We start from the raw sequence: 21,078 nt of genomic DNA, 5'->3' as shown, positions 1-21,078 counted from the left end.
CTGTGCACAAAACAAAGCTTATTTTTGCAAGATTTGCTTGTCATCTCGAGAAAACCATAGAGAAAAATGCGTAAAACGTCCACTGTGGGCTTCCGTAGTTTTCTGGCTCTTGCTCTTACATACTGGTTGTGATTCAGCAGCGTAAAATGTGATGACGTGTAACTTTGTTCCTGGTCTCAAGATTTTGATTCGGCCTGCATGTAATACAGTGTTTGAGTGTGCAGAAATTAGAGGAAACAGTTATTGTTATTGCTAACACAAGTTAGCACAACAGTTAGCAAACCCCATTGGATTCCTGAATGGTGTAGAACTCCATGTAGTCGGGTGTGAAATATTCCAGATACGGTACAAGTTCAGACTTCTGGGTAAATGTGGCTTTATACTGAAGATGAATCATCAGTTTCCAACAGCAACAGAGTTGATGTTGAACTGGAGTTTAGGGCCGGTCCCATGACAAATAAAAAGAAAAGCACATTTACCCAGCAGCTGATGAGAAAGGACTGTAACTCAGATAGAAGAGCAGTGAGTATTTACTACACACTTATTCAGGAAATTAGAATATTATTTTTAAAAATTCATTCATTTTAGCAACTCGCCTCACTAAGAAACATAAAAATAAATTACAAGCAGACTCATTTTGCTGTTTTAAAGTGTTTATTTCTGTTAATTGTGATGATTTTTCATCACAATTAAAGCTAATGAAAACATGACATGAAAGGTAACAACAAAAACCAATAGAAAGATCTTTATCAATATAGAGATGTGGGCTTGTTGAGAAGTTTGCTTAATACCTGCTGAAAGGTTGTCATTTCCAATAAAATTTAAGTCTTTATATATATATATATAATTGTAATGGATGTTGCTTGTTGCTGTAGAGTGAAAACAACGACTTGGCCAGAAAAAAAGTGTAAACTCTAAACAGTCTTTCCCACAAACAGAAAACACACTTCAAGTTCTCATCCTTGGACAGTATTACTGATACAAATGAAAAAGTATCAAACAACGTAGACCTAATTACCCCTGCACACCAATAAAACCTCGCTAAACGTCTCCCGTCTCACTTTCCATTCAAATTCATTTGCTTGCCTTGATATACGCGTATAAAAAGTACATTTAAAACCGCTGTTGTCTAAAATGTGCTGAGCACTGAGGATTCTCTCTTTGGCTTCACGCACAGATGCATTCACAGCCTCAAGCGGTTTGTGTCCCATCATCTGGCAACACACAAAGTTAGTTAGGACACTTTTCATTTGGCTGCTGCATTGCGCCAAGCCATCTCGGGGCAGCTTTATGCCGAGCCCCTGGTGCTTGGATGTTCAATGACAGATCCCAGGCGATGTCTTATCTAATCCTGCCGAGCAACAAAGGTGACCAGAAACGCCATTTATCAACCTGCCAAGCTCCAACTGGAAGCTAAACCCACGCTTAGCTCCTGTTAAAGACTTAAGATTCTTCTGGAAACATTGAATTGATCCTGAAGGATTCAGCATTTGGTAAAATACTAATTCATTTTTTTTTTTTTGCACTGGACCTATTCCTAAGAAGGAGAATTACCTGATTGTTTTACCTGCCTTCCACCAGTAACAAAGTAATGCTGATGTTCCAGATTGCATTACCAGGGCCTAAAGCTTGATTATTTTCTTCCAGCAGCAGTGGGATCTAGGAGACGCACTGATGTGTTGACTTGGCAGGTTTTCTAAGAGGCCATGCCACTGTCATGTTACAGAAGTCCCAGAGGAAAACCACTCTTACAGGCTGACATGCATTTCCAGCTGTGACGTAACCCAGTACAGAATTTAACAGATTGGCATGCTTCTAATAATTTCAAAATTATATTACTTATGGCTTAAAATAGGTTCTCATATATGCCAACTTGGCAACCTGCAAAACAGAACATACACATTTTGTTCTGGTCTTCACTTTAGATCATGTTAAGGATTTTCTTAATTGTAATTGGTCTGATGAGAAATCAGTCATAAATCATAGTTCAAGTCTGTCTTAGTTTTTGTGATACCTTTGCATTTTTCTACAAAAGTTAGAGAAATGTTGGTAATAAAAGATAAAGGTTTCTTTACTGTTGTTCCCCAGGCAAATGTTTTCTTGAACAGATGTAGAAAAGATTCTATCCAAACAACTTAAAGGGTTTCCTCCAGTACACTATGAGTCTGGCGGGCTGCCAGGCTGAAGCTTGAACTACAGGCGGCGATGTCACTCTTTCAAATTTACTTTCTTATGCAACTTGCTCAGTGAGGTGACAATCATCCTCCAGCCAGCCAAGCAACCAGCGAAATTCGTGCATGTGAAGTTTTGGGCATGTAGACTTATACAGCAATGTGACGCAAGAAAATTGAAAAATGTTCAACTTGTATTGCTGCCGTCACAATAGTTTATTGGGTTTCACCCTGGGTGGCTAAAACCGTAACCTGTCGTGTCGTGTGTCAAGCTCGTTAAAGTTGATGCATTAAACTAAGCAAGAGCAATCACAGCGTCTGGGATGGCTAATAATTACCTTGTCATATTTTAAAATTTCCTGCCAACTTTTAACAATTTTTTAAAACACAAAAACATATTGTGCCTGTGGTCGGCTCCCCATGCACTCCTCCCACTAAGATTAGCAACTTTTTAGGGGGAAACGCTGAAACTTGAAAAATAAAAAATGTAAGAAAGGCGTTAGTCTCTCCCCGCCTCCTTGGATGTTCTCATCCCATCATAGGCTCTTAATTTAGAGAGTGAGTTTGATGCGGATCTTTGTCTGATATGCATCATCGTGTGAGGAATGCCAACTTTGGACAAATTTTGGATCTGGTTGGATAGAGATGAATTTCTCTGCTGATGCTCGTCCCACACTTAAAGGCGTCTAATCCCAAAGTGATAGTTCATTACAGTCTGTGATTAGACCCTCTCCCGTCACGCCATCAGCAAACTAATAATGTGTGAACGGAGCTCATCAGCGAGCCGAGCACAAAGTGCAGCTTATGAGTAATTTTCTGAGTGCTGCAGTCCTGGAGACGTTCCAGACGTACTTCCAAAACACGAGGTGTAATTAGATCCAATTCAGTTCTTGGACCGCGAGTTTTACCGATGTGAAAGAAACTCATCATTAATCACAGAGGTGCATAGCTTATCGGTTGTCAGTCACATTTTTGTTTGAAATTGCTTCTCATTTTGATTTGATTCTAATTGTAATAGGACATTGTTACAACTTGTGTAATTTTTTTTTGACTCTGTCATTCAAAACCTGCCTGGATTCACATTATTTAACCACCATGCATTTGTATACGGAATTATAAAAATGTCAACGTAAGACCTTTACAATGCTGCCAATGAATGTGATGTTAGATGTTTTTGAGCCTTGTTCATCTTGAAATGCATTTTTATTAGTCTTATTAAAAAATTTTCTCGGTAAATTAGTAATATACCATCCATCCATTCATCCCCACTTGATAATATAAGGTGCTCACAGAACAACAGAAAGATACACATAACAGACAACCATATCTTCTCACACTCAGACATAAGGGCAAATTAGAAAGACAAATTAAGCTAAAAATATGCAGATCTTAGAGTGAAGAAAGAACCTAGAGTACAGAGAGAAACAACCTTGGATCCACCTAAGCTCAATTGTTTTATGATTTGTAACCCTGTACCTACTGCCAAGCATGGTGAAGGCAGCTTCATATAAGGATCTGTTTTTGCTAGTTCATTGCACAAAACAGGTGAAATAATAAACACGGAGGAGGATCTCCAAATTCTTCAACTTTGGATCAACACTCCAAATGTTAAACAACAAGATCTGGGTATTTCATACCATTACCATACAGTTACCATATAAATAACCGTATCATACCATTACTATACCATTATCATAATTCCTACCTCTACCCATTGAAAATGCATGAACTTTGCTTAAAAGTTCATTAAAGGAAGTTAAATTTATCAATTTAAATGAGCTCCTCTGTTCTTAAGAGCAGAAGTGGGAAATATTCATTTCCGATCCATAAAGTTGTTCTCACACGACCTAAAAAAATATATTGTCAATGTGTTTTTTAAATTTTCACCAAAACGTCAATGACTCCACACATTGTGTTCTCAGTGACTCATTTCCTTTGCTTTTTTTCGTGTCTCAGCACAACATGAATTGCTGTTAGACGTCTCTTTCTATAGATTTTAAGGTTTGGCTTTCTCAGTGTAAAAATGCCCCTGCAGCTATTATAAGAAAGAAAGGCTGCAGTTACTGATTAGATAAACATTTTAGTCATGCTAAAATGTTTGTTTCTTTCTTTCTCTCCCCACAGATTCCCTCTGCTGAGTTCTGAGTGGACAGAATTCGGATAGGGTCTCCGTCTGAACTCTGTCTGGTAACGCCCATCCAATGGAAGTAGATATGATTGTTTAACCATTAGTTACCTGGCTGCTGGTTACTTTCTCAAAGCTTATAAAGCATCTCACCCTACCTTGAGATAAATCATCAGTAATAAGTAAAGAGACACTTTAAATTTACATTTAGTGCCAACTCTCCTTGTGCCAAGATGGATGAAGCACCTAACAACAGGACTTCCTTGGTCAAAGGTGCCAAGGACATCGCAAAGGAAGCCAAGAGGCATGCTTCCAAAAATTTCAACAAAGCTGTTGATCGTGCCTCTGACGAATACTCTGCCCAACGCAGCTACAACCGCTTCCACAACGAGGATGAGGACAACTACAATGCGTACAATCAGCCGGATGGCCAATATGGCGACAACGCAGCCAACGACGAGGACGGGGCGTCCAGCGACGCAACTGAGGGCCACGACGATGAAGATGAGATCTACGAAGGCGAGTACCAAGGCGTGCCGGCCTCCAACAATGAAAATCCCCGGGATGGGCAGGTGGCTCTGGGCCTAAAGAGCCTCAAGAGCCAGAAGGAGCTGGAAAACGAGAGGCAGGCCGACGAGGAGGAGCTGGCTCAGCAGTATGAGCTGATCATGCAGGAGTGTGGCCACGGGAGGTTCCAGTGGCAGCTTTTCTTCGTGCTCGGACTGGCGCTCATGTCTGACGGCGTGGAAGTGTTTGTGGTGGGGTTCGTCCTGCCCAGTGCTGAGACGGACATGTGCATCCCCAACTCTGGCGCAGGATGGCTCGGTAAGTGGTCTCTTCACATGATGCTGTATGAATGTGTGAAACCACCGCAAGCCATTCTTCTTTATGTTACTCAGTGGGTTTTTAAACGTCCAGTGTTTTGTAAAATTGACTTTTGCATAATGTTATGATATTATGCATACCTGGAGTGAAATCCTTTAATCTCCCATGGCAAACATTCAGTTGTGCAAAACACTTGGGTAAAATCCACACAACTCCAGAAGGACTTGACTCTTTTAACACCAGACTTAAATTTTTTGACGATATCCCTTTAAATCATGATGTTGCTCATGATGATTTCTGTCTTACAATACTACTACATAGTGACACATGGATAACTAACCACTAACCATTGGTGATGTCACATTCAACATATTCTAGAGATAACATAAGTGCAATAACAAGGCATTTTATTAACATTTTGTGCTTTTCTGCCCCACAGACACTTATTTCTAAATGATTTTCCTCTGAAACTTTTCTGAAACCCACCAAATGTTGTGAAAAGCAGCCCAAATTTTAACATTCTTTTTCTTTTGTTCAACCAAGCATTTTCAAAAGTCAGTGTTGCTGATATGGAAACACTGGCTTTAGCCCTCTAAGAAAAACACGTAAAACGCTAGACTGAAGTTTGTCAAAAACAAAGAAAACAAAGATCATGACTTCAGGAATAATATCTTGTTTTATACAGATGACATCAAAAATTGACACTTTGAGTCCATAATTTGAATAATGTAGAAGCAGTCATGGAGTTGTCATGGCACCAGGTATTTGGATGCACGAGTAGGGGGTGTCATCACTCTGAATGTGTGCCGCTTGTCTTCCTGTTTTCTCACTGATATCAAAAATAACTTCAAGCACAATATTTTTTTCCTTCAGTTTACACTAATATTGGAGTCTTTACACAGACAACAAGACAAACAGTACCGTTTCTGCCGGCGCAGTGTTACAATTTCGAGATTGTTCTGACCGAAGACGGAGGCGAACGCTTCCCTTTGAAGAGCGGGACGGTTTGCTGTTCACCCGGACTGATCCCGTGTTGTGACTCATCTCTCAGTGGGAGCCAGGAGGGAAAGAATAGAAAGAATGAGTCATTTTACCAGCTGGCTTACACACAGCATAAATAATGGATGTGTGTACACGCTCACTTGTGAAGGATAAACCGTACACAATGGACTCAATTGGCGCTTTTATCACCGATCCTGTGAGAAGGTCAGCGACTCGAGAAGCGCTTGATAAGAGCGTCTTCTGTCTGAAAGGAGGAAACAGCAGAACTGATAGATTACATTGAAAGTCGGAGTTTATCTGCAGGAATGTTAGCTTAGAGTCAATGTTTAGCTGGTGTCTAATGTTAGCCTGCAGTTCATCACAGGAAGCACTTTTAAACAATAAGTTGTTCTCGTCCTTTCACAGATCCTGAGGAATTGATGCCAAATTAGTCAATCTTTGTTTCATCAGATCAAAGGATCTTTGCTGATTGTGCTGTAAACTTGACAGTCTTTTTTTTCACTATAAAGACGATAGTGTCTAGTCTTATAGTTCAGATCTAACTATTTCCTCCAACAATTTTTCCATTTCATTCAAACTTCATTTACATCATTTTAACTGAGCTTTACTGCTCCAAACGCTGCCAAAACGCCACTGTGTTCCTCTTTAGAGGTCTGTGTTTAGACAACTGCTAGCACACTTTTTATGTGTAAATAAATCAAAGAGAAAAAAATTATCTAAAACATTTTTTGACCCGTATAAACATTCATCTTGAATTATTGTAAGGGATTATTAGCATTCATTTATAATAATTTTAAGATATGAATAAAATGCCTCTTCCTCATGTTATAATCTAAGTTGAGATACCATCAGATAGCAGATTGTCGTCTTCTTCTTCTTCTCCTGTGTTTCCTCTCCATCACCCTCACAGTATAATCCATTTAATGCTCTCTCAGAGCTTCTCCGGCTCTCATAGCCATGCTGGTGATCTGACGATATGGGCTTGGGTTAATCTCTGCAGCATTGTGCTTTACTGCAGTTTAGCCATGGTAGACTGGCTCACGTACCTCCCTGGAGAAAAAGGGGAGGGAGAGCGAGAGCGCTGCTTTCACTCCCCTCCCCCCCCCTTTTATTTGGTGCTCCACGACATATGGCTCGGATGTGGGTGTTTTCCTGCATCGCTATAGTCTGAACAAAGAGGAAGAGCCAACTTTGTTTGTTTTGTTTTTTTGTTTTTTTTACAGAACTACATGTAATATGGTATTGATTTAAGTGTGCTCTTAACCATAATAGAATATAATAATTTATCTCTGCCTGCCCCCAACAAAAAAATGAATCAGTGGTGCACCAATATGAACATTCGGACCAGTCTCAACAACTGATATTTATTGACATCTATAAAAATATGTTGCATGTTTACGTCCGCTGGAATTATTATCCCCACTTTTATTATCTACTCTCAATAATTAATACATTTGTTTAGCATGAGTCCCGCCTCACACCTTTTGATTTTAGTTGGCCATGCTACGCTAGCTTGAGACGCAAAGCAGCTCGACAAATTTGACTGGCAGCCAATCAGAAAGATAAAACAATAATGTTCGATAAAGCCATAATTTTTCAATAGTGACTGAAAAAGAGATTTGATTAAAAAAAATGTGTTCGATTAACTCTTTATATTTTTGCATTTTTTTCTTCAGGTTTTCTGAGGCCGCTCCTCCGGCGCCCTCCGGTGGCGCCCTCCGGTGGCGCCCCCTGCTTAGGAAATTAATCTGTAGCCATAATCGCTCACTTTTTAAGTAAACCTGGATAAAAGTTACACAACAATCTGAAATCATATTCAATGTATTGCATATGTGTGGCTCAGTACTGCTGTACATGCTATCAATAGTCAGACAGAACTTAGAGGGAGAGAAAACAGTAACTAAACCCCAATGAGGGGAAAAACAAATCAGCAGGTGTTAAAGTAATTAATATCTGAGGACCGTGATTTGCACCTGAGGGGTTTCTCCTCTCTCTCTCACCGCCACTCCTCGTCTGTCTCACCGCCTGCATCAGCCCACCCATCAGTCACACGTGGTCCTCTGGGGTTCCCCTCAGCGCTCGCTTAATGTCTCGAGCGTTCCAGCTGAGAAAGTAAGCGCTCGACTCGCCTGTGACGCAGGCCGTCTGTTTTTCTGTCTGTCTGTCTGCCCGCGCTCTCCTCTCATCCATGTCAGGATGCTGCGTGGCTGCGAGGAGAGAAAAACAGAGCAGAAACTGAGGCGCCGGGAAAGACTCGCGCTTACACATAAGAGCTAATTAAAGTGGAAAAAAGCAGCGCAGGGAGACCACTGAAGTCAGCTTAAGAACCGGAAACAAAAACAGAGCTGTTTAGTGTTAATAAAGTTAACAAATGCACCCCTCCTCTTGCTTTATGAAAATATTAACGTCATCTTTACTCTTTTTACTTGAATAGTAATGCTTTCATGAAGTCCTAGCTATGTGGAAATAAACGGCATCTTTTCGTCTTATTTCTGCTGTTCTTACTCTCACTGGCCTCAGTTAGATTTTTAAAGGGGCAGTATTATGTGTTTTCCATGTGCAATGAAGTAACTACGTTAACTTCACTTGTTGTATATTAAATATGATTTAAGAGAAATTTGACTTTGTAATTTAACACTTTGAAATTGAGCCTCTGTCTCTTTAAAAAACTCCAGCTCTTTCTGAAACTTCAGGAAGTCATCACAACCCTCTATTAACCCTTTAACAGCATTTTTACCAGCATTTCACTGAGAAGTAGCTCCCATAATGTTCTCAGCCGATATGCAGTTTCACCAGGTGTTTGCTAATTGCTGCTGGCTAGTTTGAAGGAGCTGAGTGGAGGAGTAGGAAGGGAAAGGCTCCTCTGTGAGGAAGAAGCTTGTAATCTGCAGCTCCGAGGAGGAACCTCATCCTCGAAGGCGGAGCTAGGTCCAATCAGGCGTCTTGCACAGCTGAATGGTTGTCATGGGAGATTAAAAGATTTCTCAAAAATGCATGAAAGAATCAAAGCAACACTCCATGTGTGCTTTTGATGAGGAAGTAATATATAGCAAGATGTAAAGCTCAAAAAGTTGATTTTACTTAAAACTGTCCCTTTAAAGTGCTGAGGTCACCTGTTTTAATCTACGTGATTTACTTAAACTCTACATTTATGAACGGACTATTGCTTATCCAAATTACCTGGAAAGGTAAACTGCTTTATAGTTGTGATGTACTTTATAAAACAGACATGGTGAAAGTGTTTGCTTAACTGCGTCAAACACGTGATACTGCCACCGCTACACTCTGGTGCTCGAAACTGACCCTTGCAAATATACATAAAAGCTTTCAAGGTCTGACCCCAGTTTGAACCCTAACAGAAAATCACAAATCCAATCTCAGAAGCCTTTTATGCTGCGTCTCAGATGCCCCATCGCTATAACCACCCTGCCGCCCTCCCCCCAACTGCTCCACACACACACACCCATCCCCCCCTCTTTATTACACGTACCAACGCAGCATGAGAGCGGCCATAAAACAAACGAGGTGGCGCTCCGCAGATACCATCTCTTCCCGAACATGCACCCGCGTGTATCTACACAAATCAGAAAGCGCCAGCCATTTTTTTTTTTTTTTTGTGTGCAAAATGCAGCATTTTCAGACGCTCCGTTTGATACCGTATCACACGGCCTCCTCCTCATATCCTGAAGGAGGCTCCTCTGCCGCCGCAGTGCATAGATTCTGTGACTGTCACCTGTAATGAATCACTCCCTCTCGGCGTGCCTGCGCAGCGTGATAAGGCCCCCCTGCTCTCAGTGAATCTGTCCCATCACCAGAGACGCAGCGAGCGCAAAAAGAACAGAAGACCTCCTCTCCCTCACCAGCTTATTTTCTTTGCTGCCTCATCAAACAATCGCATCTCCACTTCCACTAGCATTAGCATTTTTATTAGCACATGACAGAATAAAGTGGACCATTTACAGCCCTGGCAGCTCTCGCCCCTGTCCACGACCACCCTGTGTGGAAAAAAAAAAAAAAGGCTCCAAACTCCTGTGGAGGAGTTGCCGAAAAGAGAAACTACTAATTTATGAACACTTCAGTAGCTGTGTTTCCTTTACAAATGTGCTCAAAACTTTGTCAATGTTCCGCTAATGTCAAAAAAAACACAAGTTTGCAATTTCGACATTCCTGTTAAATAAGAAACGCAATTAAAATCACACTTGAATAAGTTTGTTCACACAATAAGTTGTTAGAAAACAGTCCATGCCATCATAATCCATTCACTTCCTGTCATCTTCTTTGTCTTTTCCACCAATAGCAACATCCGGTTGTTGATGACATGACTCATGAGATGCAAAAAAAGTGTTTCCATTGCACTTCTTCAGCTCAACTTTAAGCGTTTCAGTAACAAATGATGGACATTAGTCAAGTTACACATCAACACATTTCAACAACAAAGCACTTAAGTGATTTACTCCATAATAGCCAGTTATGAAACAAGCAATGAACATCACATTTTGTCAAATGTCATCATCAAAATAATCAAATACATGTCAAATATGTTGATCAGTGTTCCAGATATTACGACTCAAAGCCAAATGGAAACATGGGTTTTTAGTCTAAATTTATAAGAACTCAGTGTTTCAGCTGTTTTGCAGTTTTCTGGAAGTTTGTTCTAGATTTGTGGTGCATAGAAGCTGAAAGCTGGTTCTCCATGTTTGGTTTTGGTGTAGAGAAGACCAGAACCAGAAGACCGGAGTGGTTTGGAAAGTCCTTAATGAAAAGAGTCCTTAAACCTTTCAAAGTGTAATAAATACATAATAAAGTAAAGTTTTAAAAAAGAATTGCCTATTTTTTGTACATTTCTATACTCCAAACATTAGAGTGACAGAAAAGCAAAGAAGGTAAATAATCTTGATGGGGGTTAAATTTTTTCTCACAGCCTTTATTGTAATCTAATAAAATGGCAGAATAATTAAAACCTGGCCAATAAAAATTGAACAGCTGAGTCATAAACTTACGCGTCGTGACCGTGCCGTACAGAAGTTACTGTGACATATTCCTATGTACTTATAATGTGGTTGTAAAGGCTAGTTAAATGAAACCTGATCGTACCATCCTCACACTGCAGAGTTGATCCAAACCCAGACATATCGACTGTCATTAGACTCTGGCAGTGTAATCGCAAAACCCCCAGTGCAGTTAAAACACTGTCTGGGTGATCTACAGCATCGTGGAATGGAGTCACAATGTGGTTCATTTTAGTGCTATGAGCCGAGCTCAACTAATCGATCCTCTGTGTGCCATCAGTGTAGTCTGCTCGGTGTGTGGCTGGGAGCAACTCAGTTTAGTTTTGCTTTAAAAAAGATACCAACATCTCAAATGTTGTAGAGATGACTTCCCACGAGAGGTGGGCGATACAGACTTAAATTTTTATCTCAGTATTTTGGAGTTCTGTTATGATAGCGATAAAAGTGACGATAAGAACTATTTATTACTGCTTTTTTAGGTAACTGTATGGCTGTACCTTAAAGAATGACTGATTTGTGTCACTATGCTGCACATAGTAACTACATTTAACAGTGTTTTCAAATGTATTGCTGCTTATTGATGCTTTCATTGAACAAACAGTGGAGAAAAACAGTAAAACTACCAATGCGGACAGTTTTAGGTGGCTTTAAACATATTTTATTGGAATTTATCATGACAGCAATAAATCAGAATTCCTATTGTGATAAGAAATTTATCACGATAAACGATACGATTCCCACCTGCTTTGCTTCTTTGAGTCTTTGCTTCAGCATTCCCGGTTGTACTGCTCCTGATCAGTTTTATTGTTCGGATTAGTTACCAACTTCACTGCAAAGACACAAAGTCTCACCAATCATTTTTTTATATCTAATATCTAATGCAAATATCTGACAAATAAGTTTTCAGCAAGACAGGAGCTTCTTTTAAGACAACAATTCATTAATTTTGATGAAAAAATACTATTTCTACTGTCAGATTATTTCACTTATTACATGGGAATAATTTCTTGGTATAAGTGAAATAATTTGCCAGTAGAACCAATACTTTCTTAAGTAAATATTTACTTAAAACAAGCTCTTATATCTTCCTGGAAAGTTTACTTGTAAGTTAGTTTTGTTTTATTTCAATTGTACTGAGATATTAGAAACTAGAACATACATTCTTGGTAAGATTTTGTGTTTTTGCAGTGTTAACGTTTCTAAAAGCTGAATATGTTGAGGCTTTAGTAATTTAGTAATTAAAAATATGCCTCTTTGCTCTCTTTCTGCCTCCTCCCCTCTCTGCAGGCAGCATTGTGTATCTGGGCATGATGTTCGGAGCGTTTTTCTGGGGCGGCCTGTCGGACAAGGTGGGCCGCAAACAGTGCCTGCTCATATCCATGTCCGTCAACGGCTTCTTTGCCTTCCTCTCCTCCTTTGTTCAAGGCTACAGTATGTTCCTCCTCTGCCGCATGGTGTCTGGCTTTGGGTGAGTCACTTAACCTTTACCTTTCATTACTTTCCCCGCTCTTCTTCCCTTCATCCTCAGTGGAAATGAGATTCTGAAGGCCCCTGTGAGGATTTTCCCCCTATATGCAGCCTGATCCTTCCTTCCGTTGCTCGTTGCTCTGCCATCTCGTCTTCTTCTTTAAAGAAATCGCACAAAACCGACACGTTTGCAGAAACAAACCACAGACAATAGGTGAACATCTGCAAGCTGTTGTCAGCTCGGCTGCCAGCTTCCTTGATAAATGGTTTGCCGTCCCTTTGCAGTTATCCTTCAGCATGTTCATACAGTAGATGAGCCTTTGGCGTTGATGTGAGCTGATAAGCTGCTGAAGAAACAAATAGATTTGGTTTTAGCGGACTTGAATGGGTTTGCCAGATTGGTTTGGAAATGTTCTGTTCAGTTTATCTATTTATGGACAACAAATATCATCTTAAGGCACTTCAAAAGTTAAACAGGCCATCTTCGTATAGCGTTAGCTTTTTAGCATAATTGCCGAAGTCATATTTTAAAGGGTCAGTATTATGTAAAATCAACTTTTTTGAGATTTACAGCATATAATGTTATTCCCTGATCGAAAACATACATGGAGTCTTGCTTTGATTCTTTCATGCATGTTTGAGAAATCCTTTAATCTCCCATTGCAACCATTCAGCTGTGCAAAACGCCTGGGTTGGACCCAGAACCGCCTTTGAGGACGAAACTCCTCCTCTGAGCTCCAGTTTCCAAGTTGCCCCACTCAGCTCCTTCAGACTAGCCAGCAGCAATTAGCAAACACCTGATGGAACTTTTGAGCTCATTATACATGCTAATTTTCAGTGAAACACTGGTAAAAATGTTGCTAAAGGTTTAATAGAGGAGCCATGTTGTGACTTCCTGAAGGTGGAGTTTCAGAAAGAGCAGGAGTTTTTAAAGAGACAGAGACCCAGTTTCAACGTGTTATATTGCAAAATTTTAAGTCATTGCAAATTTCTTTTAAGTCCTGTTTTTATGACAGCTGAATGTAACATATTTACTTGCTTGTTCCATAAAATCACACCATGGGGCTTGAAAACAGACAATACTGCCCCTTTAAAGTTTACATGCATAAAATATGGAGAAAATCCAATCATATTTTACAAAACATGATATTTAGACTGTTAAGAAGTATCCTGATAGGTTGAGGACATAGACAATTAGGCGGGGGAATGCAGCTGTATAAGGAGATCAATATTACACAGACTCTCAATGAGGCCAAATTATGGCTGAGGCAAATATGCTATGAAGCTAACGGTTTAATAATATGACAACAAGCTAACTCTAAATGTAATCAACACAACACAAGCCATTCATTATTGGTGGATTAAGATCAAGTTAGATAAAATCCAAATCTGTCATAATTACAGCAATGAAGTCAAATTCAACTGTTTACAAAATGCAAAGTGGTAAAAATTTCAAGGAAACCCAGACGACCGCTTTGCTATTGTCTTATTCTACTGAGTTGGGGGAAATAAGTTTGGCTTGAAAGAAAGAAATACATTTTGCTAACTTCAATGAACAACACTTCAGAAGTGGTTTTACAAATCCTGATAAGACTTTAGATTATCTTGTCATGAGACAGTATCTCATTATTACGAGCCATCGCCATGGTAATGAAATCCTAATAAGTAGTGTAGTTAATATGTGACGTTGGAGGCGTTTTGCATCGTTTGGATCTGTGGTGGCCTTTTTCTGGAGCCAGGGACGTGGCTGGAAACGCTGAGGTGTGGCATTTTGGAGGGTGTTGTCTCCAGTTTAACTGGATGCAGCTTGTTTCATTAAGCTTTTCCGTACCTCATTAACTTCGATTCCATAAACCGCCTCAGCAAAACAGGAGGGAAGACGGGACTTAAACAGCCAGATGGAGAAAAAAAAAGGAACCACAGATTATGTCTGTGAAATCTTTGTAATTAGGCTGAAATGAGGGAACAAATTGTCTCTAAAGAATTAACCGACAAATCTGAGTAATAGTCGGAGAAGTCCATGTTTGCCAAAACCTGCTTTGACATCCATCCATCCCTCCAGACCAGGCCCGGCACCTTCAGATGATTCAGCACGTGTAATATTCATATCTATGTCTGGAAGAATGTGAAAAAATGTGACTGTTTCCACTTCCCTCACGCGAATTAACTTTCACTGCAAGGATGCAGTAGAAACGACACAGTTGTTTGCTCAAGCGAGCTGAAGTATAACAGCTGGTTGTAAAGCCCAGATCAGGCCATAAAGGTGCAAACTGGCCGCAGCACAGTGCACTAACACAAGGTTTAGGCTGTTGGAAAAGTATTTAAAATTTGACACTTTTTTGTCAAAAAAATAAATGGAACTCAGTTGAGCGGATAGAAGCCAACAAGGGAGAGAAATGTCCCCGGCTACAGACTCACAACACTTTAAAAAAAAAAAAAAACACCAGCACCAATAGGACCTTCTTCCACATTTCATCATGTTACAACTACAAACTTCCTTGTACTTCTTGACACGTTAGAAAGTACATGTGAAAATGTACATGTTCTTTTTTATGATTAAGGGTCATAATTGATAATTATGACACTTAGTAGTGCATAATCGTGAAGTGAAAGAAGGACGACACAGAACAATGTGTTCGAAGGTCTGGAATACGTATTTATTCACCTCCATTCGCTCTTATGTCCCTACATAAAATCCAGTCCAGCCAGTTGCCAGCAGAAGCCACCCAGTCAGTACACACAGTCCAGCTGCGTGTAATTTCATCTCGGCGTATGTCCAACTTTGAAGTCAAAGTCTGAGGTTTGTTGGAGAACAAAAATTATCATGAAAAGAACAGCAGATAAGTCAGAGAAAGTTAAGCAATAAAACATCATCTTAAGTATTGGACAACTAACAGAGCAGTGTTCAGTTTGTTACCTGAGAATGGATAAAACATGTTACATTTGCAGCATGCCAGCTACCCTTTATCTTCACTTTATTCGACTTTATTCTCTCAATACTACGACTTTGTTCTTATAATATTATGACTTTATTCCTGTACTTTTTAATTTGTTAAATTTTTCTTGGTGTGCCCTTAATGCTCCACCATAGGCTGACGTGCAGATGAAAACCAACTAAACTGATCCCAGTTTTTCATTAAGTTGATACTAGCTGTGTTCCCTTTGATAATATAATTGCACAAATTGGCATCGTGAAAATAAATTTGCTTAATGGAAACACGGCAATTTTGTAAAAACTGTTTTTGCGCTAAGATTAGGTCGTTTCTCTTCAGTACTGAAATTGGGTTGTTTCTCAAAACTGAGACAGAGACACTTTTTTCGCATCAAATGAGCCACGTGATTAGCAGCTGCATTTTACAACTAGTGGAAACGACTGAACAGATGACAGGAAGTAGCAGGAGGAAGATGGTGCAGCATGTTTTAATGACTTATCGCTTGAACAAACCTTTTCGCGTGTGATTTTAATTGTGTTTCTAATTTAATGGAAACACCGCGATTGCAAAATTATGTTTTTTGGCATTAGTGCAACAACAAAGTTTTGCGCAAATTTGGAACAGAAACGCAGCTAGTGTTAGAGACGAACGCTGAGTGAAAGCTCATGATGCACAGTGATCATCATACATCTCGTCTAAGATGAAATAACATATTTGAAACATCTGAAGCATGTGATACAATGACTTTGCAGGATTGGCGGCGCGGTGCCCATCGTATTCTCGTACTTTGCGGAGGTCTTGGCCAGGGAGAAGCGAGGCGAGCACCTGAGCTGGCTCTGCATGTTCTGGATGATCGGAGGGATTTACGCCTCAGCCATGGCCTGGGCCATCATCCCACACTACGGTGAGTGTCAGCTCTCTGTAACCTGATGTGCCAGGACTATTGAAGATGCGTACATTGAATGTAGAGCTGGACTATATAGCTGAAAAACGCATCACGATATAAGCGTTTCATATCGGTCAATATAGATAATTAGAGATTAGATTTTTGTTTTAAATATCTGAAATATCTGGTGGTGTGACCTGTATTATGTTTAAGCAGTTTTGAGGCATGGTGACAAAACCAGAAACTTCTGCTGCGCAAGTTATTCAACACTTTGTTGCTAGATAACCAAAGAGCAAGTGAGTTAGTCAGTGTCGCCAACCTGGCTTAGCTAATCGTGAGAGGTTGAGCGGTTAAAGTCTTTTCTCTACCTATATATCTCCCAGAATGCCGTGCGGTTCTGGCTTGGAGTTCAGTGAAATTATACATATTTTTTTTTTTATTTTTTTATTAGGGATGTTTAGACTTTTGAGAGCCACTGTTTATTAAAATGCTTGTGGTTCCTTCCTCGACTTCAACTGAAGTGAAGAAGCAGAGTGTAAAAGTTCGAGTAAGACGAACACACAAGCGAGCAGCATCATTCTCTGTCTGTTGTGTAGCATCCCCTTGGGTCTCCATCCTACACTGTAGAGATCTTTTACGCCATAATAAAAATCCATTACACTAACCAAGTGTGAGGGGTGGAGGTAAAACTGTGAATGACTTTTTATAGATCTGCAAATGGGTGAAATACCTTGAGCAAAATAAGACTGCATTAGTTAAGAATCAAGAGACAGAGAGAAGCTGGACTGTTGGATAAGAGAGCCAGCATTGCTCAAGCCTGCAGGAATAATTTAGGACATAATGAAATGTTAATGATATTCCTAATGACTAGGATACACACACAAAAAAAAAAAAACAGCTGAATGGGTTTTAATGTCAGTCTGAAGTCCATACATTATTATACGACACATAATATGTGGAGGGCATTGCATATCATTTCTCATTTGCAGGGATTATTTACAAAGCAGGCGGCCTTCAGGGAGCAAACAGATAGCAGGTGGCTGTGTAGGTGGAGCAGCAGTAGACATGAAACGTACACTGACTTGCAAAAATATTCAGACCTTGACTTTTTAAAAGGGGCAAAATGATGTAAAATCCAACTTTACATCATGTTATAATGTTGTTCTCTCATCAAAAACATACTTGGAGTGTTACTTTGATTCTTTCATGCATCTGTGAGAAATCCTTTCATCTCCCATGGCGGCCATTCAGGCTGGACCTGGGTGGATCTAGCTCTGCCTTCAAGGACGAAGCTCCTCCTCGAAGCTGCAGTTTCTAAGCTTCAAAGTAACCCTCGCCCACTCAGCTCCTTCAGACTAGCCAGCAGCAATTAGCAATCACCTGGTGGAACTGCTGAGCTCATTATAGGAGCTACTTCTGGGTGAAACGCTGGTAAAAATGTTGTTGAAGGGTTAATAGAGGAGCCATGTGGTGATGACTTCCTGAAAGTGGAGCTTCAGAAAGAGCAGGAGTTTCTTAAAGAGACAGAGACCCAATTTCAAGGTGTCAAATTACAAAGTAACATTTCTTTTAAGTCATATTTTACATATACAGCATTTTTTAACAACTGAAGTTAACAGACTTTCTGTGTTTTAAAAAAAGGAAGTATGCCCATGATTTTTTTAAATGTTTGGATTTTAATTAGCTGAATCTGAAGGTTTGATCACAGGAAAATGTGAAAAAGACATTTTTTCCAAGGGCTTCGACATTTGTTATTGTACATTAAGTTAAGAAAAAAACATGTGGAACACATAAGTATCATTCAGGTACTGTGAAATCTTCAGTTAGAGGAAAATGTTTAATGTCATTTATGCCTAATCAATATTTGTTACATTGATTTCACTGAGATTTACGAAGCAGAAGCAAAAAAACCCAAAAAAACAAAAAAACATTTTATTTCTTAGGTGTTTGTTGCTGCAGGGATACGGATGAGGTGTGCGTCGGCTGATCAGAGCCAAACGAGCAAAATAAAATCAATCCGGTGCGGAGAGCTGGAAATCAGGGAAAAGGAGCAAAGAAAAAAAGATTAGGAGGATGAGAGCTGTAGCGTGTTCCTGATTTATGTGGCCTGTGTCAGAGATAATCGAAAGGTGAGGGTATACTGCAGAGGACTGGAGGGACGTAAAGAGAAAACAAAAGAGAGAGAGGGTGTAAAAGGAGAGGAGGGGAAAGTGATGCATGAGGAGGAGTCTTTTCTGTTTTCAGGGCTGCGTTGATAGGATATAATGAACTGTGTTCCTGGATCCTCGCCAGCAGCACGCTGACTCTGCTGGGACTATTATATGGAAGCGTGACTCTATAGGTGTATTGACACCGCCGTGATTAAGCACTTTCAGTGGGAAGTGTTAAGTAAAAAACGTCTCAGGAAGTTTTTTTGGAGGGCTAAAACAATGCCTGAAGACAATGTTACATAAAAATGGCTCAAAGAGTCGATGGCAGGTTCTTTTTGCCGCTAGGTGATCTGTTTTCTACCATAAAGCCAGTTAACTCTAACATCAGCAATACATGGTAAGATCAATGGGAAAAAAAAAAAAAACAGAGCGAATACAGTTTTACCCAACACTCGCATGCATTCGCTTTGACCCACGTTGGGAATGTTTTGTGCCAATAATTTCAAGGAATTTCCTCACATCTACTCAGTTTCCTCTGAAAGGAGTGCGATTTCAAATAATCTTTCTAATTTTGTTGAATCAGTGTGATCATTTTCAGCAGTTCTGATCCCTGCTTGAACACACCAGCTAATTCAAACAGGGACCTGAACTGCAACTGGAATAAGAGTTTATTACACTGGTTATAGAATATAAAACTAAACTGAGTCATAATTGAGATTTTTATTTTTCAATATTTTATTTTTTAAAATTTATTTAAAAAAATATTTGCTAAAGTACTTAATAAGAGAAATAAAGTGCTACAGTAAATAGCACTGAAAATTTTTAGAAAAGGTTCTGGTGAGCACATGTAGTAACAAACACGTAGGCTATGTGTCTGTCTTAGCTTACAGATAAAAGCTACATTAGCTATGCTAATTTTGCTAGTTTGGCAATTTCTACAGTAAATAGCACTGAAATTGAGTAAAGTACTCAAAAATTGTCAGAGCTAGTTAAAGCTCGTGGCTTATTATTGTCATAGAAACTTCATAGCAACTGCCTATCAAGATGGCTGTCGGCTACAAAGCTCCTGGAAGTGTAATGTCATATGAGGCTATATAGCATCATTTTTAACACAAGTGTCATCTCCAGGGTCTTTGTAAGATGTTTTATTTTCTCTTGTCTGTGTCAACATACACACACATACCAACATCTCTACAATCCTCATTTTTGTCAATCTTCAAACGAGAACCAGAACCAAAAAAATCTGAACCAGGTTCCCTGGTGTTTTTGGCTGAGTAAATATAAAAAAGGTACAGACGCACGTAAAGATGAAATGTTTACTTTAGCTGTAACTCTGCGCCATTTAACCAAACATACAGGCTTTGTTTAAAAGCACACTAGCTTTATTTGCGTGAGTGATGGCGGGAATGCCGAGAGCGGCAGCTGATGGAGGTCAATTGATCAGACGCCAGTGTTTTAACACATTCTTTTTTTTTTTTTTCTCCAAGATGCAGTGACGTGTGGGTAATAGGTTCCGCCGCAGTGCTCGCTGCATTGACTAGTGGACAAAGGCCAAATAGTATGCGAGTAAGTTCGAGAGAAAAAGAGAGGGAGAGAGAGAGAACCACTTTGTCTTTTTTGTTTTTTTCTTTTATTATGTTGAAATTCACAGGAAACAAAAAGGACAGGCCGATTTCAAGAAGAAAACATTAAATATTCAGCGTTTAAGGTTGTTTTTTTTTCTGCCATTTCTCTGATGAACACCGCAATGATTAGAAATTAATCTCATAACGTGAACAATGACCAAGGACAGTGTGTGTGTGTGTGTGTGTGTGTGTGTGTGTGTGCGCGCGCGCATGTGTGCTTTAGCTACATCACTTCCTGTAAAGACGGGGACATAAATCTTGCTGAGTTTCGGAATCAGTCAGCCGTTCCCTCCAGTCCATTATAGCTATAATTCCCCTAATGAGGTTTGTACTCTTACAAGCTACAGCAGCCGTCGAGGCCGCGCGTGCACACCGATACGTTTCACTTATATCGCCTACATGTTTCTGTGCTGCAGCTATTTTGGTGATGTACAGGTGGATTAAATCCAGACAGAGTTATTTTAAAAGAAAAAAACTCGATGTGGCGTCCAGAGCGTTGGAGGTGGAGGACCCGGAGTCTCCCTGAGTCGGGTTCCATCATCAAGGTCACTTTAAAAGATGCACTGTAAAACTTAATCTGTTTTCCTTACTTGAAATTGTTGTTAATGTTAAATTAACTTGTGCAATTTTAGTGAGCATAACTTCATAAATCTGAGTATGTTATTACTTAGAAGGCACCTTTTTTATGGAAATAAACTCTGAAGCTTTCTGAAGGCACTTTAAAAAACAAAAAAACAACAACTGGAAACTGTATATATATATATATATATATATATATATATATATATATATATATATATATATATATATATATATATGTATATATGTATATATATATATATATATATATATATATATATATATATATTTTTGTGAGACAGATTT

General features: G+C 39.5%; 1 protein-coding gene and 1 long non-coding RNA gene across 4 annotated transcripts in view; one reads left to right on the top strand and one right to left on the bottom strand.

The window, feature by feature from the left end:
- The window catches only part of LOC106952275 (synaptic vesicle glycoprotein 2C-like), a 48,067-nt gene that overhangs the window by 11,903 nt on the left and 15,086 nt on the right, over positions 1-21,078 (top strand). For all 3 annotated transcript variants that reach the window (XM_015040290.1, XM_015040292.1, XM_015040291.1), the window contains exons 2-4: positions 4,296-5,121; positions 12,420-12,600; positions 16,285-16,436. In XM_015040290.1, the coding sequence (XP_014895776.1) occupies positions 4,530-5,121; positions 12,420-12,600; positions 16,285-16,436 (925 nt within the window). In that variant the 5' untranslated portion in view covers positions 4,296-4,529. The remainder of the gene's footprint in view (positions 1-4,295; positions 5,122-12,419; positions 12,601-16,284; positions 16,437-21,078) is intronic.
- On the bottom strand, positions 5,655-7,324 carry LOC106952277 (uncharacterized). Its single transcript, XR_001425949.1, has 2 exons — positions 6,970-7,324; positions 5,655-6,367 (listed from the first exon to the last, which is right to left on the bottom strand). It is a non-coding gene; the product is annotated as an uncharacterized LOC106952277 (long non-coding RNA).

Source organism: Poecilia latipinna, unplaced genomic scaffold, assembly GCF_001443285.1.
Source record: "Poecilia latipinna isolate Pla-1442-1.1 unplaced genomic scaffold, P_latipinna-1.0 Scaffold503, whole genome shotgun sequence".
Classification (NCBI taxonomy): domain Eukaryota; kingdom Metazoa; phylum Chordata; class Actinopteri; order Cyprinodontiformes; family Poeciliidae; genus Poecilia; species Poecilia latipinna.
This window is presented reverse-complemented; position numbering and strand designations above follow the sequence as displayed.